Source organism: Ctenopharyngodon idella, chromosome 10, assembly GCF_019924925.1.
Source record: "Ctenopharyngodon idella isolate HZGC_01 chromosome 10, HZGC01, whole genome shotgun sequence".
Classification (NCBI taxonomy): Eukaryota; Metazoa; Chordata; class Actinopteri; order Cypriniformes; family Xenocyprididae; genus Ctenopharyngodon; species Ctenopharyngodon idella.
The window spans coordinates 50,057,281-50,077,645 of record NC_067229.1 but is presented as its reverse complement, the minus strand read 5'-3'; the positions used below and the strand labels follow the sequence as shown (position 1 = coordinate 50,077,645).

The 20,365-nt window shown below is 43.7% G+C and overlaps 2 protein-coding genes across 4 annotated transcripts; one reads left to right on the top strand and one right to left on the bottom strand.

Moving 5' to 3' along the window:
- Nucleotides 1-1,142: 1,142 nt before the first annotated feature.
- Nucleotides 1,143-15,638, bottom strand: dyrk1aa (dual-specificity tyrosine-(Y)-phosphorylation regulated kinase 1A, a). Of its 2 annotated transcripts, XM_051911451.1 has the most exons (13): nucleotides 14,094-15,635; nucleotides 13,159-13,274; nucleotides 13,005-13,074; nucleotides 11,599-11,798; nucleotides 11,395-11,514; nucleotides 11,095-11,283; nucleotides 10,860-11,007; nucleotides 8,479-8,765; nucleotides 8,180-8,326; nucleotides 6,226-6,366; nucleotides 5,829-6,132; nucleotides 5,624-5,745; nucleotides 1,143-3,781 (listed from the first exon to the last, which is right to left on the bottom strand). In XM_051911451.1, exons 3-13 carry the CDS (start codon nucleotides 13,012-13,014, stop codon nucleotides 3,191-3,193), a joined length of 2,259 nt encoding a protein of 752 aa, XP_051767411.1. In that variant the 5' UTR covers nucleotides 13,015-13,074; nucleotides 13,159-13,274; nucleotides 14,094-15,635; the 3' UTR covers nucleotides 1,143-3,190. The 2 variants fall into 2 exon arrangements, with proteins under 2 accessions (XP_051767411.1, XP_051767412.1); XM_051911452.1 differs by lacking the exons at nucleotides 13,005-13,074; nucleotides 13,159-13,274 and having other exon boundaries at nucleotides 14,094-15,638.
- Nucleotides 15,639-16,699: 1,061 nt separating this feature from the next.
- Nucleotides 16,700-20,036, top strand: vps26c (VPS26 endosomal protein sorting factor C). 2 transcript variants are annotated; one of them, XM_051911482.1, is made up of 8 exons: nucleotides 16,700-16,842; nucleotides 16,930-17,073; nucleotides 17,593-17,742; nucleotides 17,817-17,897; nucleotides 17,974-18,039; nucleotides 18,149-18,299; nucleotides 18,417-18,569; nucleotides 18,654-20,036. In XM_051911482.1, the coding sequence occupies exons 1-8, from the start codon at nucleotides 16,786-16,788 to the stop codon at nucleotides 18,734-18,736; spliced, it is 885 nt and encodes a 294-aa protein (XP_051767442.1). In that variant the 5' UTR covers nucleotides 16,700-16,785; the 3' UTR covers nucleotides 18,737-20,036. The 2 variants fall into 2 exon arrangements, with proteins under 2 accessions (XP_051767442.1, XP_051767441.1); XM_051911481.1 differs by having other exon boundaries at nucleotides 17,974-18,048.
- The last annotated feature ends 329 nt before the right edge of the window (nucleotides 20,037-20,365 follow it).

Genomic DNA, 20,365 nt, shown 5'->3' with positions numbered 1-20,365 from the left:
AAAAAAAAACAACCTTAGTTATAAGTTTATCCCATATGGAAAATAAAGAATAATATAAGACTTGTTTTTCATACTACGATATAGGCCATTTTATAACTTCAAAAATAAATAGGCATGTAACAATCTTATTATTTTTCATGTAAAAAGGCAAAAATATGCTTTTTTTGTACATTTACAGAAAATCAAACGTAAAGCATAGCGCCAGCATCAATGCCAATGCCATTCAATTCAAAGGGAATCTTAGTAATTGATTAATTACTTTTTTTTTTAAAAACTGTTAAAAAAAAAAAAAAAATTATTGTAATGAGTAGATTTGAATAAAATCGTCTGCCAAATGCATAAATGTACGTGTATTTGTTTGCACACAGGTAGGGATTTTGCGGGTTCAGCTCAGTTATCATCCAACAAACTCAGTAATTGAGATCCTTCAGAGAACAGGATTGTTCATATAATCAGCACAGAGAAGGTTCAAACCAGTGACAAACTGCACAGATGACCTGGAAGAGAGCTAACATGTCCTTAACACGGGTGTGCAGTGGTCTTTTATGTAAAGAAATTAAATACTTAAAGGGTTTAAAGGAAATAAAGAATAGGAAAGACCATTAAAAGAACTTCTTTGTTTTAATTGGCCATCTCGAGTGCTTAAGACTGCTGTGGTGGACCAGCCTAAAATCTAATCTTTTACACCTTTTCTTCACCCTAACAACAAACAGAGCAGCACCAAGATGATCATATATTGTCCTGGATCAAACACACCTGATAAAACATTAGTAGAGACAGTGTGTGAATGTGTGTGTCAGATAAGAGACAGATCCAACACGTGCAGCGCTGGGCTCCAGGACCAGGAACCACTGCTCTAACACACACATGGCTTTACTGGCAGTGTTTTGGTGAAGTTAGACTGACTTCAAACTGTTGTAAGTACAAAACCCATCTGAAGAGCTAATGGCCTCCGTTCAGTCAGTGATTTCAGGAAAGCTTGACCTTCATGCGTGTGACCAGTGGAAGGACACAAACCTCCAGATTGGAGCTGCCGAGAAGGATTTTCACGGGTCACAGCAGGAAAAACCTTGATTTGACTCCACTGACAAAACATTGAGACATGGAAGAACTCGAGAGGAAGAAATGAGAGAAGACAGGTACAAGTTAAGCAACTTTGTTTTTTTATAATCATACATAAGACCGCTTGAATATAGTACAAAGGGTTTGTCCATTACTGCCCCTCAGTGACACGTTTAATTTACACAGAAAGTCCTGATCTTACAACCTGTGGATAAAGATCCGAAATATCCGTCTGTCGTTCTGTTTACATCATCATCATCATCATCATCATCATCATCACATGTCCTGGAACCAAACGAGGAGTGAGAATGCGAACCGGACGGGAAGCCGAGGGGAAAGTCGGACCAGGGAGAGAGAGATTTCAAATCATAAAGTGTGACCTGAAACGCTGTTGATGTTTGTCTTGCGCGCACACACACACACACACACACACACACACACACACCTCTACTTTCAAATGGATCCATTTATTGAAGCGTGTGCCAAAAGAACACAACTAAACGGAAAATTAGTTCCTGCACTACGTATACTAGGTCACCGCTGGAGTATACGAACATGTGAAACGCCGGCCGATGCCACATCCACACACACGATACCCTGTCTAGAATATTAAAGTATGAAGATCTACTCTCCGTCCCGTTTCAACCCTAGAGTTTTGCATTTGTACTAGCGTCGTCCTCGTCCTCGTCATCGTCAACTACTTTGGCCTGGAAGCACTGATACCCATTGACTACCATAGAGAACTTCCACTGCATGTTACCAAGTTGACTTAAATGTACTCAAAATACCATTAGGAAAAAAGTAGTGAGTTCTAAACTTCCTTTATTAAAAAAATATAAATATGTACATAAATTCTATTTCAGCTATTAAAATGGGGTCACAAAGTAAACACCTGAAGCCTGTTTCTTGGACTCCCTCCGTATGCCGTGACCACAGGAACCCTAAAGAACCGTGCATCCGTTCACAACCGCGCAGACGGACGGACGGACGGACCGAGAGAGAGAGAGAGAGAGAGAGAGAGAGAGAGAGAGAGAGAGATAGAGAGAGAGAGAAAGAAAGAGAGAGAGAGAGAGCGCGCGTGTGCGCGCGCCGCCGAGCCGACCGTCTCCCTCCCGCTCTCCGCCGGATTGCTTTAGTTGCGAGAGGGCGCTGCCGTGAGAAGATCTCCGACTGTCCAGCTGCTCTGGGACCAGCCGAGCAGCTCGCCGCGTCCACCGAGAGCCGAACCAACAGAAAACACTGACGGGACACGCTTGGAGCTCGTGTTGCGGCCTCCGCCACCGTCTGGTAAGAGGAAATGAAGAGAAAGAAAAACAGAGCGACAGAATTTCATAAGCGATGGCGTCCAGGATCGGGCTCTCTGTAATGTGCCGCCACATCAAAAATCATCACTTCCAGTTCTGACAGTCCTTTACTGACATGACAAGACACACACCTTCGCTTCAAAGTGCAGAACTGCTACATTATTGGTTACAGACATCTATGTTCTATAAAAAAACGCCTTTGGTACAATAAATTATCAAAAGGGAGAAACAAAAGTGGTGTAAAATTCACAGCATAATCGTGAAGCCAAATCAAAGAAGCAGGAGGGTGAAAGTAAAACACACATGCTGCGCAAATCAGAGCCGATGAGATAAAGCACAAGAGAAGAGCGGGAAGGGACACGGCAGTCCTGCGGCACGGACGCCCGACGCTGGATCTCTGGGTAAGAAAGGCCTCAAATCACCATTCTGTTCTCGTGTGTGTGTGGCGAATGAAGGGTGTTCGCACGCCGCCAAAAATACATGAAAGCTTTTGTCGCTTGAAGAAGAAGAAGAAGAGGAAACGTCCGGCTCGTTCGTCTTCGTTCAGTCCGTAACGATAAGGCCATATTAAAGAAGCACTGCCCGCGGCCATCTCTCATTGCACTCTGGGAAAGCTCTGCTCGAAGCACACGATTGCACGACATGAAGAAGAAAAGATGCGGACGCAAGGGGGCAGACGTGACGCTCGCGCTCTCGCCATCTCCCGCACGCGCGCCTGCGTGTGAACGAGCCTCCGCAGCCGTCTGAGAACCGGAGAGCGGGAAGAGCCGAAGCGAATGCCCGGCTCTGGTCCCGCTCCGGCAGCTTTAGCGTCCTCAGGCTAGTCAGGAGCTGGCCACCGAGCTCTGCTGCACGCACACGCCCGCCATGGGCGACTCCTCGCGCTCCAGGCCCGGCCTCAGGCCCATGTGAGTCTCGGCTATGTAGTGGCCCGGCCCAGAGTTCGAGGGGTGACCCGGCACGCCCGTCTCCTGCCGCGGGTTGGAGAAGGCACCCAGTCCCAAAGTCATGCTGCCGTTGTGGCCGAAGCCCAGTCCGTGTGGCAGCGGGCGGCTCTGGTAGGCGTAGTGATGGTTCCCCGTGGAGGACGAGGACGTGGATGAGGACGAGGCGGAGGAAGACAGGGAGGTCATGGACAGGTGGCCGTGCGTCACCTCCATTGAGTCCTGCGTGGAGGCGCTGTGAGAGGGCGAGTAGAGGCGGGGCCGGGGCCGGGCGGGGCCTTGGCCGTGCTGCGGCGGGTGGTGATGGTGGTGGTGATGATGGTGGTGGTGGGAGGCGTGAGGGTGCAGAGCCTTGGGCTGATGGGGCGGCACGTGGAAGGTGGTCTCTTGGACGGGGTGGGTCTCTCCCGCCGCCTGCTGAAGCCCGTCTCCTCCGACCCAACCCAGCGCCGGAGCGAAGGCCTGTCTCGCCTGAGGAAGAACAGACAGAGATGAACGCTTGATGTGCACGTTAAATCATTCAGCAGAGTTGCAAACAAAACTAAAAAGGTGAAGCCTACTGGTGTGACAAACCATGTGGGTCTGATGAAGTGTACAGCGCAGTAAACACACCGATCATGGAGGACTATGCTTTATGAGGTCTGATGTAGAACCATCAACATGAGATTAGTTGCAGACCTTTTGACATGCAAAACTTTAAAATATTATTCTAAAGTTCTCGCGTTCACCCAGAGTACATGTATAATTTTTAGGGTCTTCTGGGAGTGATGTCTTGTGTAGTGTTTTGATTTCTCTAAACGGTGGCTTTTGTGCTTCTCCTGCGTGAGTCAGAGGGAACTACGCTACTAATACGATCTCATGAACTGCAGACCAGATCATTTTAGTTTTGGTTTGTTTTTCACCAAACCCAACTGAACACTTAAATATGGCACGAGTTGTATTTTGAAGCTGATCGCAACAGCAGGGTGTGTAAATAATGACCGAATGTTCATCTGTTTAATGCCACCAAGACCACAAAGACAGGAAGAGACTGTCACATAAAGCAGCCAAATTCATAGAGTACATTAGTGCCCGCCCACTTTTACAGTGGCGTTGGTTCCAGAAGTATTTTTTCCATTCATTTCACTCATAGAGATTTCCGTAAAGTCTTGGTTAAATCGTTTTAAGTAGGGCTGTCAGTCCAATGATCCAGTAAGTGAATTCATTCAAACAATCAGTCCAAAACAGCGTAAAAATGTAAAGACCACCAGTCTGATTACATCAGAGAGTGCAGACAGAATAGAGAGTATTCAAAACAAAAGGTGTTTATGGGTGTTTTGGTATGCATACATTTATGAATTATATGGACAGCTTATATCATTTGATTATTTGGTGTCCTTTTGGAGTCTCCAAGGTTCCTTTTTTTGGAAAGACACCTAAATTTAACTTGAAAAAAGCTTTTTGTGTGAATCATCCTTCAATCTTGCAAATGATGACAAAATGAACATGTTAAACAAGATAAATGGTGTATTTTTAATTTCACTGTAAAGGTGCGATTAAAAATTTGATTCTATTGACAGCCCTAGTGTTAAGCCATGAACTAAGCCAATCAGCTACGAGGAGAATCACAACATTATAAACTTTGATTTGAAGCATATGCATATATGTTCAAATATTTAAGTATTTTGAGAGCGTAAGCAGAGACAGACTCGATTATATCATTCGCAGTGCTTCATGGGAGTGGGCGGAGCTAATGAGATCTTTTGGCGTGTGTTTGTTTCGACTCTGATTGGTGGAACTTTCTGTACAGCATCATGGATAATGTATTTTTTCACCACGAAATCTGCTGTTAAACACGATTATTTTAAAACTACGTTGAAATAATGCAGTCTGACAGTTTAAACAGAACCGATTAACAACCTCGTAGCTCACAGTAGCGCTGACTTCAAAGGTTTATAAGTTATTATTAAAAATCGATTTCCCTATTAAGAAAATTAATGAGTTTTTACTTCCAGAACCCAACTGTTGCACTCTATTATGTGATGAACTGGAATCTATGATCAAGGATCTCTAGTTTACTTGTTCCTGAGTGTCTCCATCCAAATACTGACATCTGTCAAAGATTTGAGGTGATGAATCCCTGTCAAATCCAGTGGCTAGTTCTTTCTCAGAAGTGTCACTGGAGCCATCTGGACCTTATAAACATTAACTTCCTGATATAAACCCGTGCACACACTGACTACACAAACTGTAGCTTGTCATTTCAGATCAGTTGTGTGTAATGCTGTGACGGATCGCTGTGGGAATGATTGTGTATATGGGTGTGGCTGGCACCTGCGGGCAGAGGTTGTGGCAGTCCATGCCCACCGCAGCACTGAAGTGTCCACTGCTGTGCCGGTGCTGATGGGTCGGGTCGGAGCGGGCGCGGCCGCTGGTGCTCGTTCCAGAAGAACCTCCTGCAAACACACAGCGTTTAGAGTCAGTGCCCTCAGAAGTCACGAGCTCAGATGTGTATGTGACGGCTGCCGTCCTCTCTGACCTGAACTGGAGGAGGTGCTGGACGTGGTTCCGGACGACTGCGACTGTTCCAGCGCTGGACTCGTGGACACGCTGCTGCTGGTGTTCGTGCCCTCGTCTGCAGTTTTCTTGAAGAAGCTGTGCTGCAGTGCGTAATACGGCTGGATGCGCGTCTTGGGGTCGTAGTCCAGCATCCGCAGGATCAGGTCTTTGAACTTCAGGTAGTCAGCGACGGCGTGGCCCGACTCTCCGGCTCTCCGCCCGCCAGGGCCACCCGCCTCCACGCCCAGAATACTGTGCAGCTTCCGGGAGCCTGCGGGTTTATACTGCGCACGGGAGAGACAAGAGTCGTCAATATCACTGAATCAAACAGAGCTGATGACAGGAAAAGGAATGGGAAAGTGAAGTAAGAGACGCACCCTTTTGCCATCTTTGGTCTTCTTCACGCACCACGTGCTGTCAGACATCTTCTCAAAGAACTTCCTGGCTTTAGGTGCCTGTTCCAGAATGTGACTGGGAGGGACTCCCAAAACCTCCACGATTTTATTCATTTGGTCGACCTGCCATCAGAATGCGCATCAAAAAACGTAAGAAAACTACAGCATAGGAGTCAAGGATTTTTTTTTTTTTTCAGATTTTTACTTGCCCTGCCACAAAAAAGTTACTGTTTTCATTGTTTTTGACCAGTGTAACCTTGTATTCTAAAGGCTTGTTCACACTAAGAATGATAACAACATTAGCATCCACACCAACCCACAATATCGTTGTTTTTTATAAGCGTGTGCTGCAGTTTTGTCATCTGTACAAATAATGGCACCAAAAAACAAAATAGAACAAAGATAGAAATTAAGTAAACAGTGCTTTAAGTTTTTCAGGAAGGTCTAATAACGGTGTTCAGGTATAGAAATCGAATAATCAAATGGAAAATATCACTGCATAGTACTGTAAAAATTAAATACAGATTAACTGGTAACACTTTACAATAAGGTCCCATTAGTTAATGCGTAAACTAACATTAACTACAACGAGCGATACATTTGTTAGAGTATTTATTAATCTACAACTGACCATTTATTAAAATACAACTATTCATAGTTAGTTCATGTTAGCTCAGGTCCATTAAATAATATTAACAGATACAACTTTTGATTTTAATAATGTTTTAATAAATGTTGTAATTAACATTAACTGACATTAATAAAGTATTTTTCATCGTTACATCATGTTAACTAATGATACCTTGTAATAAGGGATGCTTGATTAATTGACGATCGATTAATTGTCTATAGTTTAATCAACAAAACTTATCGATGGTTGATTAAGCAAGGTCATCAATAGAGCACGTAGTTTGGGGTATGTGAGGCTCACATGCAAAACGCGCAGCAGACACACAAGGAAAATCAAGACCTGTCAATCTGAGCGATCAAACCAATCCAAGTGTGGTCCAGCTGTAGAACAGTGTCTAATTGGTCTCTACACATCTTCCCTTCCCACCACACCCGAGATCCAGTTTCCATTGGTTGAACTTTCAAATAACGTTGGAAAACACTGCATCATGATCGTGATCGGATCCCGGAAGTCCTGTAGCTTTAGCTGAGCAGCATGTCAATGTCACTCTGTGATCTATCTTTGTCTTATGTTGTGTTTGGGCTTGTTTGAGACCACCTGCTCTAAATAAAGATATGTGATCTACTATGGTTTACTAATGTTTCGTGAAAATACAAAAATAAAAGCTATTTCATACTTGGTATAGTTTGGTCTCTAACTAAAACAAATATGCTAGTTATATTCTGCTAGTTGAGACCTTTCAACGATACATGACGAGTCTGTTATGTACAATGATTTTACAGATCACATTTTCATATAGAGCAGTTATCTTTCCACGCTATGAAAATTGAGCACTTCTAATATGTCGGCAAATTTAAAACACTTGTTAAGTGATGGTTATATTCCCTTTACTCACTGTTGAGCCAAGCTTCTAAGCTTTAAACGACACCTATTTTGTGCTGACTAAGCAAATGGTTGTCAAGTAACATGATAACTTCGTAGCGCCCCCCGCTTCGGATTTAAGAGGTCAAGGTTAACGATTAATTGGTCGTTAATTTAAACAACGATCGATTATGGGTATTTATGTAAATTGACATCCCTACTTGTAATGATTGTTAAGTAGTGTTACCAATTAATCCTTATTAAGCTACTAAAGTTATTCGGTCAAGAGCAGTGAGTGATTCTGATTGATGTTTGATTGACATTAACGACAGACAGCAGCAGTTTTATTAGGCTGCCGTCACTTTAAGACTGAATGCACAGATCGAAAGAGAAGTCAGTTCAGAGGAAGATGAAGCAGTATTGTCAGTACAGATAAGATCTCACCTCATTGGCGCCGCTAAACAGAGGCTCTCCGGTGTGCATCTCCACCAGGATGCAGCCCAGAGACCACATGTCGATGGCCAGATCGTACGGCATTCCCAGCAGCACCTCAGGGGAGCGGTAGAAGCGACTCTGGATGTACTGGTATATCTGAGGACACATGCAGCCACGTTACTGAATGTGGTTCGGAGGCACCGTCAAACACAAATGCTTCACAAATCAACACGCTTTTAGGCTGGAAACATCAAATCCCGAACCCACTGAAGAAAATGATGGACAGATAGTGTGTCACTGAGTCTCACCCGCTGTCCCAGCTGACAGGAGCTTCCGAAATCCACGATCTTGATGGCGGATCTCTTGGGGTTGCAGAGCAGGATGTTCTCGGGTTTGAGGTCACAGTGGATGATGCTCAGCTCAGGCGTGGCCAGGAAGAGCAGCGCGGTACACAGCTGCTGAGCGAACTTGCGCGTCAGGTTCAGAGACACGCCGCGGAAATTGGTGTTCCTCAGCAGGTCGTACAGGTTATAGGACAGCATCTCGAAGACCAGACACAAGTGGTTCCGGAACATGAAATGGCGTTTCAGATGAACTAGAGGAGAAAGAAAAACAGGCCATGATGACGTTAACAGCACAGTTTTTTGACTGATTTCACAGGAACGAACGCTGTCACCATGAGGGCTAGAGACCGAATCACAGGGAGTCACTTTAGCCAGGACCGGACATTTGTGTGAATTTCTGAGTTCCTGAACTCCACCTGATCTGCTGCACCATCACACATCAACAATTAATTCATCTACAGCCATACATGAAAATCAACTCCAACCCTCTTTCTGCCTCACAGTTCACACCAAGGACGATAACTACCACGATTAACTATAAAGTTAATAATTGTTCTAATACTGTAAGAATAGTCCACACCACAACTATAACGATAACGAGACGTTGGAATCACTTTCAGAACCATTTTTTCCAGCTGATGAACAAAACAAACATTGACAGCCAATCAGATTCCATCCTGCTTTAAAGAGCTCAAGCATTTAAAAGCAACAGACGACAAAACTGCAGCACTTCTAATAAACAGAATGATACTGTGCGCTGGTGTGGATGCTAACATAATTATCGTTATAGTTATCATTCTTGGTGTAAACGCCCCGTTCCACTTCTGGTTTACTCCTGAAAGACTAGTAATATTTCCGCTGAATGGTAAATTACTTGCATTTTTTCTCATTTTTAAGTCCCTTTGGATAAAAGCGTCTTCTGAATGATTTGATGTACATGTAAACATGCGCTCATGTACAATAGAGTTGGATCAATACCTTCAATGCAACACCAATAATACCTTAGGCAGCAAATAAAAGCACAAAATGACAAAAATCTAGGCTTGGTTCATCCCTTCAAAACAAACGCTGTCAAAACAGAAACGTGACAAAATGCAAAAACAATTCATCACTATGTAGTAATAATGACTGTTACGGTAGTCGTTGTGACCGGTGTTCAGTCGCAACACCTGTTTCATCACTTGCCCACCGTGGCACTGAGGCAAACTGATTTAGTTTAAAGCATTAAAAAAAAAAAAAAAAAAAACTTTTAAAGCAATTAACGCAGTATCCGTTTTTCTGCGTCATATTATCAAGCTCTTATTCACGCAAATGCTTTTAAACCATTAAAGCACGACAAAAGAGAACGCACTGTCTGTGAATGTCCTGCCTATGTGACGCACACACATCCCTACTGTTATGCGTTTATAATCATTTTAATAGACTGTTATTAATTACATCCAGCATTCATGACTCGCATGACTACATATATTTCATTTTTGATGATCTTTACACAGTTATTGAACGGAACTGAATCAACACTGAACTGACCTCAGCCGAACAATGACACTATTGTCTTTTTAGAGCTGCTCTACAGCAGAATTGAACTATAATAATAAAGCTTGGCTATTTTATCCTGTCGGATCGATCAGAAGAAACGTTTTGCACAATTATTACAATGAAAAACAAAAAAAACAAAAATGACTTACACCACCAGTAATATGTATTTCTGAACTATGAACCGAAGCGGTGTTAACGTGACTACTCCACAGTAAAAGTCCTGCATGAGTGAGTTTAGACCATCAGGTTTGTACCGGCACCTGATCTCTGCGATTGAAGGGTGCTTCGTCTTGATTAAGTTCAGTTTGTTCTCTGTAGTTCTTCACACAGAACATTTCCAGAATGTTGGATTTATCATAAATATCTCATTGAAAGAAAAAACTCTTCAGTGGTCTTGACAAATCTATTATAAAAAGACTCAGGAATCAGACGGAGCCATGATGCCGACCCTGGCCTTTATTTTTAAACATTTATAGTTGACCAGCACGACGTCTGTCCTAAATAGAGCGAATCGTTCCTCTCTAAACACCGTTTCAAACACATGCAACAGGACAACATGATAAAAGATATATTACAGAAAATGTCCTCATGTATTATTTCATGCTGAACCAACATTTAGCTGACAAAATATTAGCAAGCAGAAGAAAACTAGAGAGAGAGAGAGGGGGAAAAGAAAGACAATTCACTATGGGAAAAATTATGAAAACATTTCAATTAATTTCCAGGCCTGCAAACGCCATGATTTTCTCAGGATTTCTAAGCGCACAGAAGCCGTGAATATTAGCCATGATAAAATCACACATTACCGATGTAGTACTTCATCTCGGTGTCGTGTTTGTTCATGAGCTCCAGCAGTCGGACTTCAATCTGAGCCTGATTCAGAAAAGCCTTTTTATTCTTGATGATCTTGATGGCGACCCACTCCTGCTCCACACGATCGTACGCCTTCACCACCTGTCAGCAGAGGGAGACGGACACGAGCGTCACACACCGTTCAACCGCAACAGAAGACCGGACGTTCCTTCACCGAGAGACACTGACCTGCCCGAACGAGCCTTTGCCTATTAAAGAATCGATCTCATATCTGTCCATCCACTTCTCGCCATTTTTAACGATGTAATCAAAGTTGTCATCATCGTAGCCATCGTTGTAAATCTTCCTCTCCTTCTTGTTGCTGGAGTCCTCGCCCTGACCCTGTTGGTGACGACGCTTCTTTTTTGCATAGTAAACCTGCAGACAAACGGGAAGAGCTGTGCTTAGCGGGCCAATGCATTTATTCACAAAAAGGATCAGAATAATTTCTTTAAATTTGATTCAACGTGAGTAACGTGAATGTCGCACCTCATTGATGTGTTTGTATGTTTTGATCAGTTCGATGGAGAGTTTTCTTAAGGGCGCAGTCGCTGGATCCCGAAAACACTGCGGCATCCGCCTCTGTAGCATCACCATATCCGCAGTTACCTGAAACACAGAGCAGCGCGTGTGAGAGCGGCCTGACCGCGCGTGAGCTCGCGCATACGCTCCAGCGCTCGCTACGGACCGTACCTGGGTGGTGTTGGGCTGCGGGGCCTGCGAGCTGTACGGCAGCGCGGCAGCTGATTGGTCAGCGGCGCTCTGCGGGTGACCATCACTGAACGGCGGGTGAGAACGGGGCGTCTGCGCATCCATCTGCACACCAGCCGAATGGAAAGAAAACGAGGGGGCCAGCCGAACAGAGGAGGGTTTGCATGCTGAGGTCTCTCCTCCTGAAACACACAGACAACTTCAGCAGACAGACACACAACCTTGTCTTGCTTTTACTGTGATATAAACGAAGAACAGTCTCTTTTTCCCTTCATTGTGTCAATGTGCGCAGCAGCAAACGCTCCGAGCCAAAAGCCCCGATCAGGTTACAGAACACCTGAAAAAGCTCGGACCAAAATGGCAGATCACAAGACGACACTGAACACGCGTTACAGTCCTTCAAACGCACAGAATGATGAATTGTAGGTTCAAACACACACACACACACACACGCAGGTCTAATCAGAGCTGATCGAGTGTGTGTTTATGACTCAGCATTAGGATCTCACACACACACACACACACACACTGAACTCTGTCAAACTGTAAGCAGTGAGCGCTCAAATAAGGTTTTCAAATGAGATGATTACAGTGACAGACCTGAAGCGTGAGTGAACAAAACCAGCCAATGATTTCACACTGCACACGTCTAGACAACAGCTGAGGATTTTAATGGAACAAATAACAGCACAATTAAGACTATATGTGAGCATTTGTGATGTTTGGAAACGTGACCGTCTGCAGCGAGCGGGAATTCTGCAGATCATTAAGTCGTCATTTATCAGCGTCTCTCACCAGCAAACACAATGCAGCACATTCACACTGGTAACCAGCGCTCTCAAGCCCAGCAACAGTGCTTCATTACCATAGCCTACCACCAGGAAGATGCCGCGCCATTGGCCAGACGGCTAAAGCGGCAGCCAATCAGGAAAGGGTATGCAAATAACCCACTTTTGTTGCTAGGGCAAAGCTGCGAGGCTCCGTCCAATAGGAAAACGGGTAAGAGGCATGAAATTGAATTGCACTTTGACACATTTCCCAGCACAGTTTAACACAGTATTTGCTGACAGAAAAGCTCTCGGGTGAGGAACCCGGAATCAGTTTGTCTGAGAGTGGGGAGCTGCGGCGCCGACCCTGGAGACAGACACTGCCACGGGACCCTGCCTTTATTTTTAAACATTTATAGTTGACCAGCACTAAACGGAGAGGTTCGTTCCTCTCTAAACACTGTAGAATGATGGGAAGCTACAAACAAGCACATAAAAAGGGACAGTTTTGCACACAATCAGTCCTCACGTTTCGAGTCAGAACGTTTACATGATCATGTGACGGACGTGTGAGCAAACACACAACTATCTGAGCACCTGTGGGTTAGGGTTATGGCTCACCTGTATGCATCGTCTTCTGACAAATCTCATATCATTGTGACAGGGGAGTCCATCTGCAAACCACAGCCCACTGCAAAAACAGCACAGACAGTGAGCGAACACATACTGTACCTGAGCGAGTGTGTGTGTGTGTGTGTGTGTGTCATCAGTGTACCTGAAGCGACTCGCGAGTGGTTTCCAGGTGAGAACAGCCCTGATGTTTCAGCAGGGTCTTGCCGTGTTTTGAGATGGTTGAGTTGATCTTCAACTTGCACAACCATTGGTGAAGATCTGTCGTGAAATTAATCCACACACACACTACATCAGTCCAGGAGTGCATACTAACTAACTGCAAGGCAGCAATTAAGCACAATGCATACTAGAACAACATATAATCAAACATCCAGAGTGTTTATGTGTGTCCAGAGACAGCAAACACACATCAGATCCTGAAGCCCGTGTAAACACAATCACAGGAGACTTTCGAGAACACAATAACGCAAACATCATTCTGATCTACACAGAAACACGATGAAGAGATCGTCATCATCATCATCATCATCATCATCAGGTTAACGGCAAATATCTGGAGCTCGCGCACTAGACAAGGTTGTTAAACTCCAACTACAAATCCTCCAGCACGACTTTTACACGATTACGATTGTTTGATGCTGTAAATCAGTTTCGCGCACATGACGAGAATCAAAGCTGTCAAAACACTGGCTCGCGTTAGCCTAGCCTGCTAACGACACAACAGCCGCACGATGAGCCGCACTAACCCGCGCGGACAGTGACAGTTACACGGTTAGTCGGTCAGAAGAGATGATGTTGAGCACTAAATAAACTCATCATCTGTGAAACCTTCACATTGCGCTGTCGATACCGAGGCTAGCCGGACATTAGCTGCCCGGGCCTGTAAACGGACCGAAGCCTTAACGAAGCGAGCGACAAAACAGAGCCGTTATTTTGATGAGCCTCCGAAAAAGCACAAAACGCATCGGATCGAGCCTGAATTCAGACGGAACGAGCGGATACGAGCCTCCGGTGCGCGGCGTCGGGATCGGTGAGGGCAGCTAACAGTTAGCCGCAGCGCTAGCCGTCATCACTCACCGTGTCACGCGCGTTTCTTTCTGACGAGAGGTATGGAAAATCCTCAGGAAGAATCCGCAATAATTCCCAGCCGCCTTCCTCAGGAATCCCTTTCCAAAGTATGTCCGATGCAAAGCCTCGTAGAGAAAAGAACAGCGCCTCTCGGTGAGCGTCGGCGCGCTCCGCAGCGCAGCAGTCCCGCCGTCCGTCCGTCAGTCACTCATCCTGCGCGCGCGCCGCCGCTTCCTCTGGACAAAATGGCGCGCGCGTGCGCGCGCTGCAAACCCCCGCGCACAGGACTCGCGCACTAAACTCGCCACACAGCGGTGCTCATCATCGATACGACGCGTGAATCGACGACCGATTTCTCAATCGTTATCAAGCGCTTCGGTAGCGGCAGTCATCAGTCCTTTGAAGGGAGAAAAAAGTCAGGAACAAAATGGAAGCCGAGTGAGAAGGTTTCCATGACGACTGTCCATCACACGGCCAAGTTCCCGGATGACCTCATGACGCAGGAACCGTTCTCAGGGTTGTCATGGAAACTGCCAATCAATTTTACATTTCGTAGGGCGAAGCGAAAGTGAAGGTGCGCGCGCGACAAGACGATTAGTGAAGATATTACAGACTGTAAATACAATAAAGCTCGTTTTACCAGGTATTACTGTAAACACAATTCGGAGAATGCTTTATTTTCAATAGGTTGTTTGCAATCACGTGGTTCTGGTGACGCGCGAAATTCGGGTGGAGTGCAAGAACTGAAAATTAGAATGGAAGAGATGGAGAAAAACTGTGCTGGTTTAGAAAGGTATAAACAGAAAATCACAACATATGTTGGATTTGAACCTGATGAAGAGGAGCGACTTTTCTACTGAAATGAAAGACTTTCCTGCCATCGAGGCGGAAGATGTAGAGAATGTGAAGCTGTGTTCAGATCTCGTCTAGTTTGTTTATATCGCGCTGACTTTGAGGGCAGTATTTCGATTTTCTGTCGTGATTGTTAAAAACGTCTCCATTGTAGGTCATTCATGGTAAATCTAGAATTGCAACAGGAGCTCACATCATCGTTCAGGGAAAATCTGGACAGTGTAAAACAATCTTCGCCTTTTCTACGTGTAAAAACACACTAAGGGAAGCAGGTTGAGGAGGTGACGGGGAGACGCCGAATATCAAATCTAATAATGTCGCTGATTGAACCCACTGCCTATCACTCAATAAAATAATCATAAAGCTGAGTGTTTTTGAAAGTGTTGTATTTTGTTTTGGTTTAATAATTAACAAATGTTGCGATCCTGTCGGACTTATGATAGCTACCTGAATCGTAACAAAGCACTGTTGGCCAGAGGAGAACTGGCCCCCCGACTAAGCCTGGTTTTTCTTAAGGTTTTTTTCTCCATTTTAACACCAATTTGCCACTTGTCTGCCACCTGATGTCACCTGATGGAGTTTGGGTTCCTTGCCGCTGTCGCCTCTGGCTTGCTTAGTTGGGGACACTTGACATTTGACTTGACATTTGATATTCAACAGTGCTTTGATCTGCCTGCATTGACACTATTCTTTAAGAGCTGCTGTGCAGCCAAACAATGTACCAGTTATCAATGTAAAGCTGCTTTGACACAATCTACATTGTAAAAAGCGCTATATAAATAAAGGTGATTTGCGAGTATGACTCTCACTCGGCTTGTGAATGAGTATAACTTGCACACAGACACTTCAAAACTGTTCACAAGCTTCTATGGGTTTGATTTTGGTTGTCATTAGTTGAAATAAATACAAAAAAATAAATAAAAAGTACAGTGTGTTTGTCATAGACTGTAATAAAGGGTGTCTGTCCGCTGAATGTGACCCTCCGATTCTCCTCCTGTTCATATGGGAAAGTGAATATTTACAAAGACAACATTAAAACTACAGTTACATTTACACCCAACAAAGAAATGGATCGACTTCTGTCAGCTTGTTGAACACTTTTTTTTTTATTTGGACATTTTCTACCATATGATGTCTAAAGCAGCAGCGCGTGACACTGTTTCCACGGTAACCAGATCAACATTGTGAACGGATTTCTACAAAACTGAAAACACCAAATTATCATTTAATGGGAAAAAATATCTTCTCTTCCCTGCAAACGATAGCATGAAGAATGTGAATATTTAACCAAGTCAAAAACAAAAAGGTAAGCAGGTATCCATATTCATTTCAGTATCAGCGCTATAAAAGGCGACAACTTTTAAAGTTAAAAATCGATATAAGTTATGTAAACGATAAAATCTCCTTGTGGGTTCTTGGTTTGATCGATTTGAGCACCCATAGACGCAAAACACATTTTTTTGAGTTTTTGGTAAGATTCCTATATAGAAAAATCACTCCTGCCCTCGAGCCGCATTTCGCGCTGTAGCAATGACGTCATGTACAAACAACCTATCGTTGCGTTTCTTCTCAGGACGCAGAACGTACGAATGGTTCGTTTCAAAGAATGTAAAACCTGTTGCTTCTGATGAACATGTAGTAAAGATTGGAGTTTTTATGCAAAATAAAGAGTTTTTGTGTAATAATATTTTGATTATAAGTGCGATTAAGCAACCTTAAAACTCTCTAAATTACTTGCATATATAAAAAGCTTTAATAAAGGTTAAAACTCCGTGCGCACAGAGACACGCCCCTCCAGATGACGCCAGCGATCATGTGACAGCGACACGGAAGAGAATGAGCAGAGAAGATGAGCGTTTCACTGGATATCAGACTGAAACGAGCGAATAAAGTGTATCATGAAGGGGTGAGTGACTCGAGTTCAGTGTGTGTTTGAGCTGCGGAATCTCCCGCTGTAAATCCGACAGTTTTATGTTTGTTTCGACTGTTTCAGGAGCGGCTGACCGGAGTGCTGGTGATCAGCAGCAAAGACGCGCTGCAGCATCAGGGAGTTTCTCTCAGTCTGGACGGGCTGGTGAACCTGCAGCTGAGCTCCAAGAGTGTCGGAGTGTTCGAGGCGTTCTACAACTCTGTCAAGGTGAAACACACTCACTCACACTCTCTCTAACACACACACACACACACACACACACACACACACTTACATGTCTGGTTTACCGTCCTTGTGGTGATTCCATAGACATAATGGTTTTTATACTGTACAAACTTCCCTTACACTAACCCTAACCCCTTAACCTACAGAAAAGAGAACACTTTCTGCCTCAAACACTCCCACACACTTTGAATTAAAAAAAAAACCTCAATCCGTGTGATTTATAACCTTATTTCCTCATGGGGACCTCAATTTAGGTCCCAACGGTGACAAGTTCCCATGAGTCTGTGTGCATTCAGGTTGAAGTCCCCACCGGGATAAAAAAACGTGTAAACACACACACACACACACACACACACAAAACTAAAGTTTGCTTTACTGCGGAATCTCTCATATCTGATGAAGATTGCCTCATTGATTCTGTTCATCACTGTGAAGCTGCTTTGAAACAGTCCAAAGCTCTGTAGAAATAAAGCGTCTGATGATGTTGAATCGGTCCTTCAGCCCATTCAGCTGGTGTCCAGCAACATGGAGGTGGTGAAACCAGGAAAATTTCCCGCGGGAAGAACCGAGATCCCGTTTGAGTTTCCACTGCAGGCCAAAGGCAACAAAGTCCTGTACGAGACGTACCACGGCGTCTTCGTCAACATACAGGTGAGCGAGCGTCACACACGGCCTGGTCCGCTGCCATGACGACACTGATGTGACGTGTTGTGATTTTGTTCCAGTACACGCTCCGCTGCGACATGAGACGCTCGCTGCTCGCCAAAGACCTGAGCAAGACCTGCGAATTCATGGTGCACTGCCAGGTCAGACACGACATATAATGAAATACAGTCAATGCTCGACAGAATCCAGACAGTAACAGCAAGTGTGTGTTTGCAGCCACAGAAGTCGAAGCTCCAGCTGAATCCGGTGGATTTCAGTATCACACCAGAGACACTGCAGAACGTGAGAGAGGCACGGACATTGTTGACATCTTCAAAGTTTATAATTGACAAATATATATCGGCTGAACTCGTCAGGCGGTCTCACGGGTGTGTGGTTTTGTGTTCCACAGAGGACCTCGTTACCCAAGTTCCTGATCAAAGGTCACCTGGATGCCACCAGCTGCGCGATCACGCGACCTCTGACCGGCGAGCTGGTGGTGGAGAGGTCAGAGGTCCCCATCAAGAGCATCGAGCTGCAGCTGGTCCGTGTGGAGACCTGCGGTGAGAAACACATTGCTGATGTTCAGCTTTAAACCCATCCAGTGACAGATCAGCGCATTCATCAGTGTTCAGGATAGTGTTACATCACTGTGTTCAGTGTTACCTGCATGTGTTCAGGCTGCGCGGAGGGATACGCTAGAGACGCCACAGAGATCCAGAACATCCAGATAGCTGAAGGAGACGTCTGTCACGGCCTCTCCATCCCCATATACATGGTGTTTCCTCGGCTCTTCACCTGCCCCACACTTGAAACCACCAACTTTAAAGTCGGTAAGGATCTTTTTTTTTTCTCTTTTTTTTCAGTACTGGATTTGTTTGTAATTGCATTTAAAGATTTACTTTCTTCCCTTCTAGAATTTGAGGTGAACATTGTGATTGTTCTTCACGACGATCATTTGATAACAGAAAACTTCCCACTGAAGCTGGTCAGAGTTTGAGTCCAAAATCAACATCTGAAGCCTTTAGATTTGTTGCAAGAGTTTTTTTTTTTTTTTTTTTACTATGAATGAAAAATTGCTCTACTCACTGTTAATTACATTAAAAGACACTTTTGATCAAGAGTGAATATGGACTGTTGCTCCTGTAAAGTAAAAGTGTTTATTAAACTCATCCGCTCACCTGGGGCCTGTACCATGAAGCCGGATTAGCTGGCTAGCCAGGTAAGTTTCAGATTAGTTTGCGCCAATCCTGGGTTTTAGGTACCATGAAAGTGACTTGGCTTTTAGCGGTGTTCATCACCATAGTAACTTACGCTCCACGGCAATCCTGCTCCAGGGCAGGTTATGTTCTGGTTCAGAGATCTCAAACCGAAATTGGGCCAGTCGGATGTGAGCTAAATGAACTGACACATCCATCGCAATAAAGTCACTCCCCCAGTTTCTCGTCCTCCAAATTAAATATAGTAAAAAAAAAAAATATTTAACAAAGAAATTGTCTGGCTTTAATGATAATTACTATTTTATGATTTATATAATTATATGATATATATTATTATTAATCCAATACACACAAGGAATTTTAGTTTAGCAGTTAAGCATTTAGTTTCAATGAATATTAATATATACAGATCATATGTAATATAAATAAGCTGTAAATAAACTTTAATATGACTACACTACTTTACTTGTTTGAGTCTCTATCTCTATATATTATCAACTATATAAACTAACATAAGTTTCACTTGCACTGATAGAGCAAGATCATTTATTTGTCCTCTTTCATGGACAAGTATTTTCATTAGTGTAAATGAGTTTAAATACTTCATTTTCTAAAATCTCTTCACCTTCAGCAAAAGAGTTTTGAATCGCGCTGGCTCTCGCGCAAGAAGTGAATCATAGTTTCCTCTCTGTTGCAAGGCATGTGATTGGCTGTTCACCACCGACGTCACGCATTCATGTGCACGCGCTCCACAAACTCAGGATCAAAGCCTGAGTTGACAAAGAAAGTTGATGATAAGCATTATGGTACCAACAAAGCCAGATTGGAGTGGTTTGGTTTTGTCAACTCGAAACTAATCCTATAACCCTGAGTTTGTTCAACTACCATCATGGTACAGGCCCTGAGATTCAGTGTCATTTGTGGATTTTTTTTTTTTAAACAAACTGATTTGAATGTTTTTGGGCATCATGTAACGCAGTGATTCTCAGATGTTTGTCAGCTGAAGCTAAAGTTAGGCCTGTCATGATCATGAATTTTGTGCTGATGATTGTCAAAAAAATAAATGTTTTGTTCATGTCACTTACAGAGTAAGCATAATGTGTTTGTTTACTTGGAATTATATATATATATATATATATATATAATAAAAATATGCCTATTATGATCTACTTTAATGCTGTGAAAATAATTTAGAATATTATATTAATGATAATGTAATGCAGTCTAATTAAACCCACGAGTCTTGATTTCATATGAAGACATCTGACCATCTTTGTGTGCTTTATAACAGTGTTTATATTCATTATCAATATAAAACACTTATTCTAGTTTTACAATCCGATTTGATTAATTTGCTTTTTCCATGAAACCCTTATCTGTGGAAGCAACATTTATCGCTGCTACCGTCT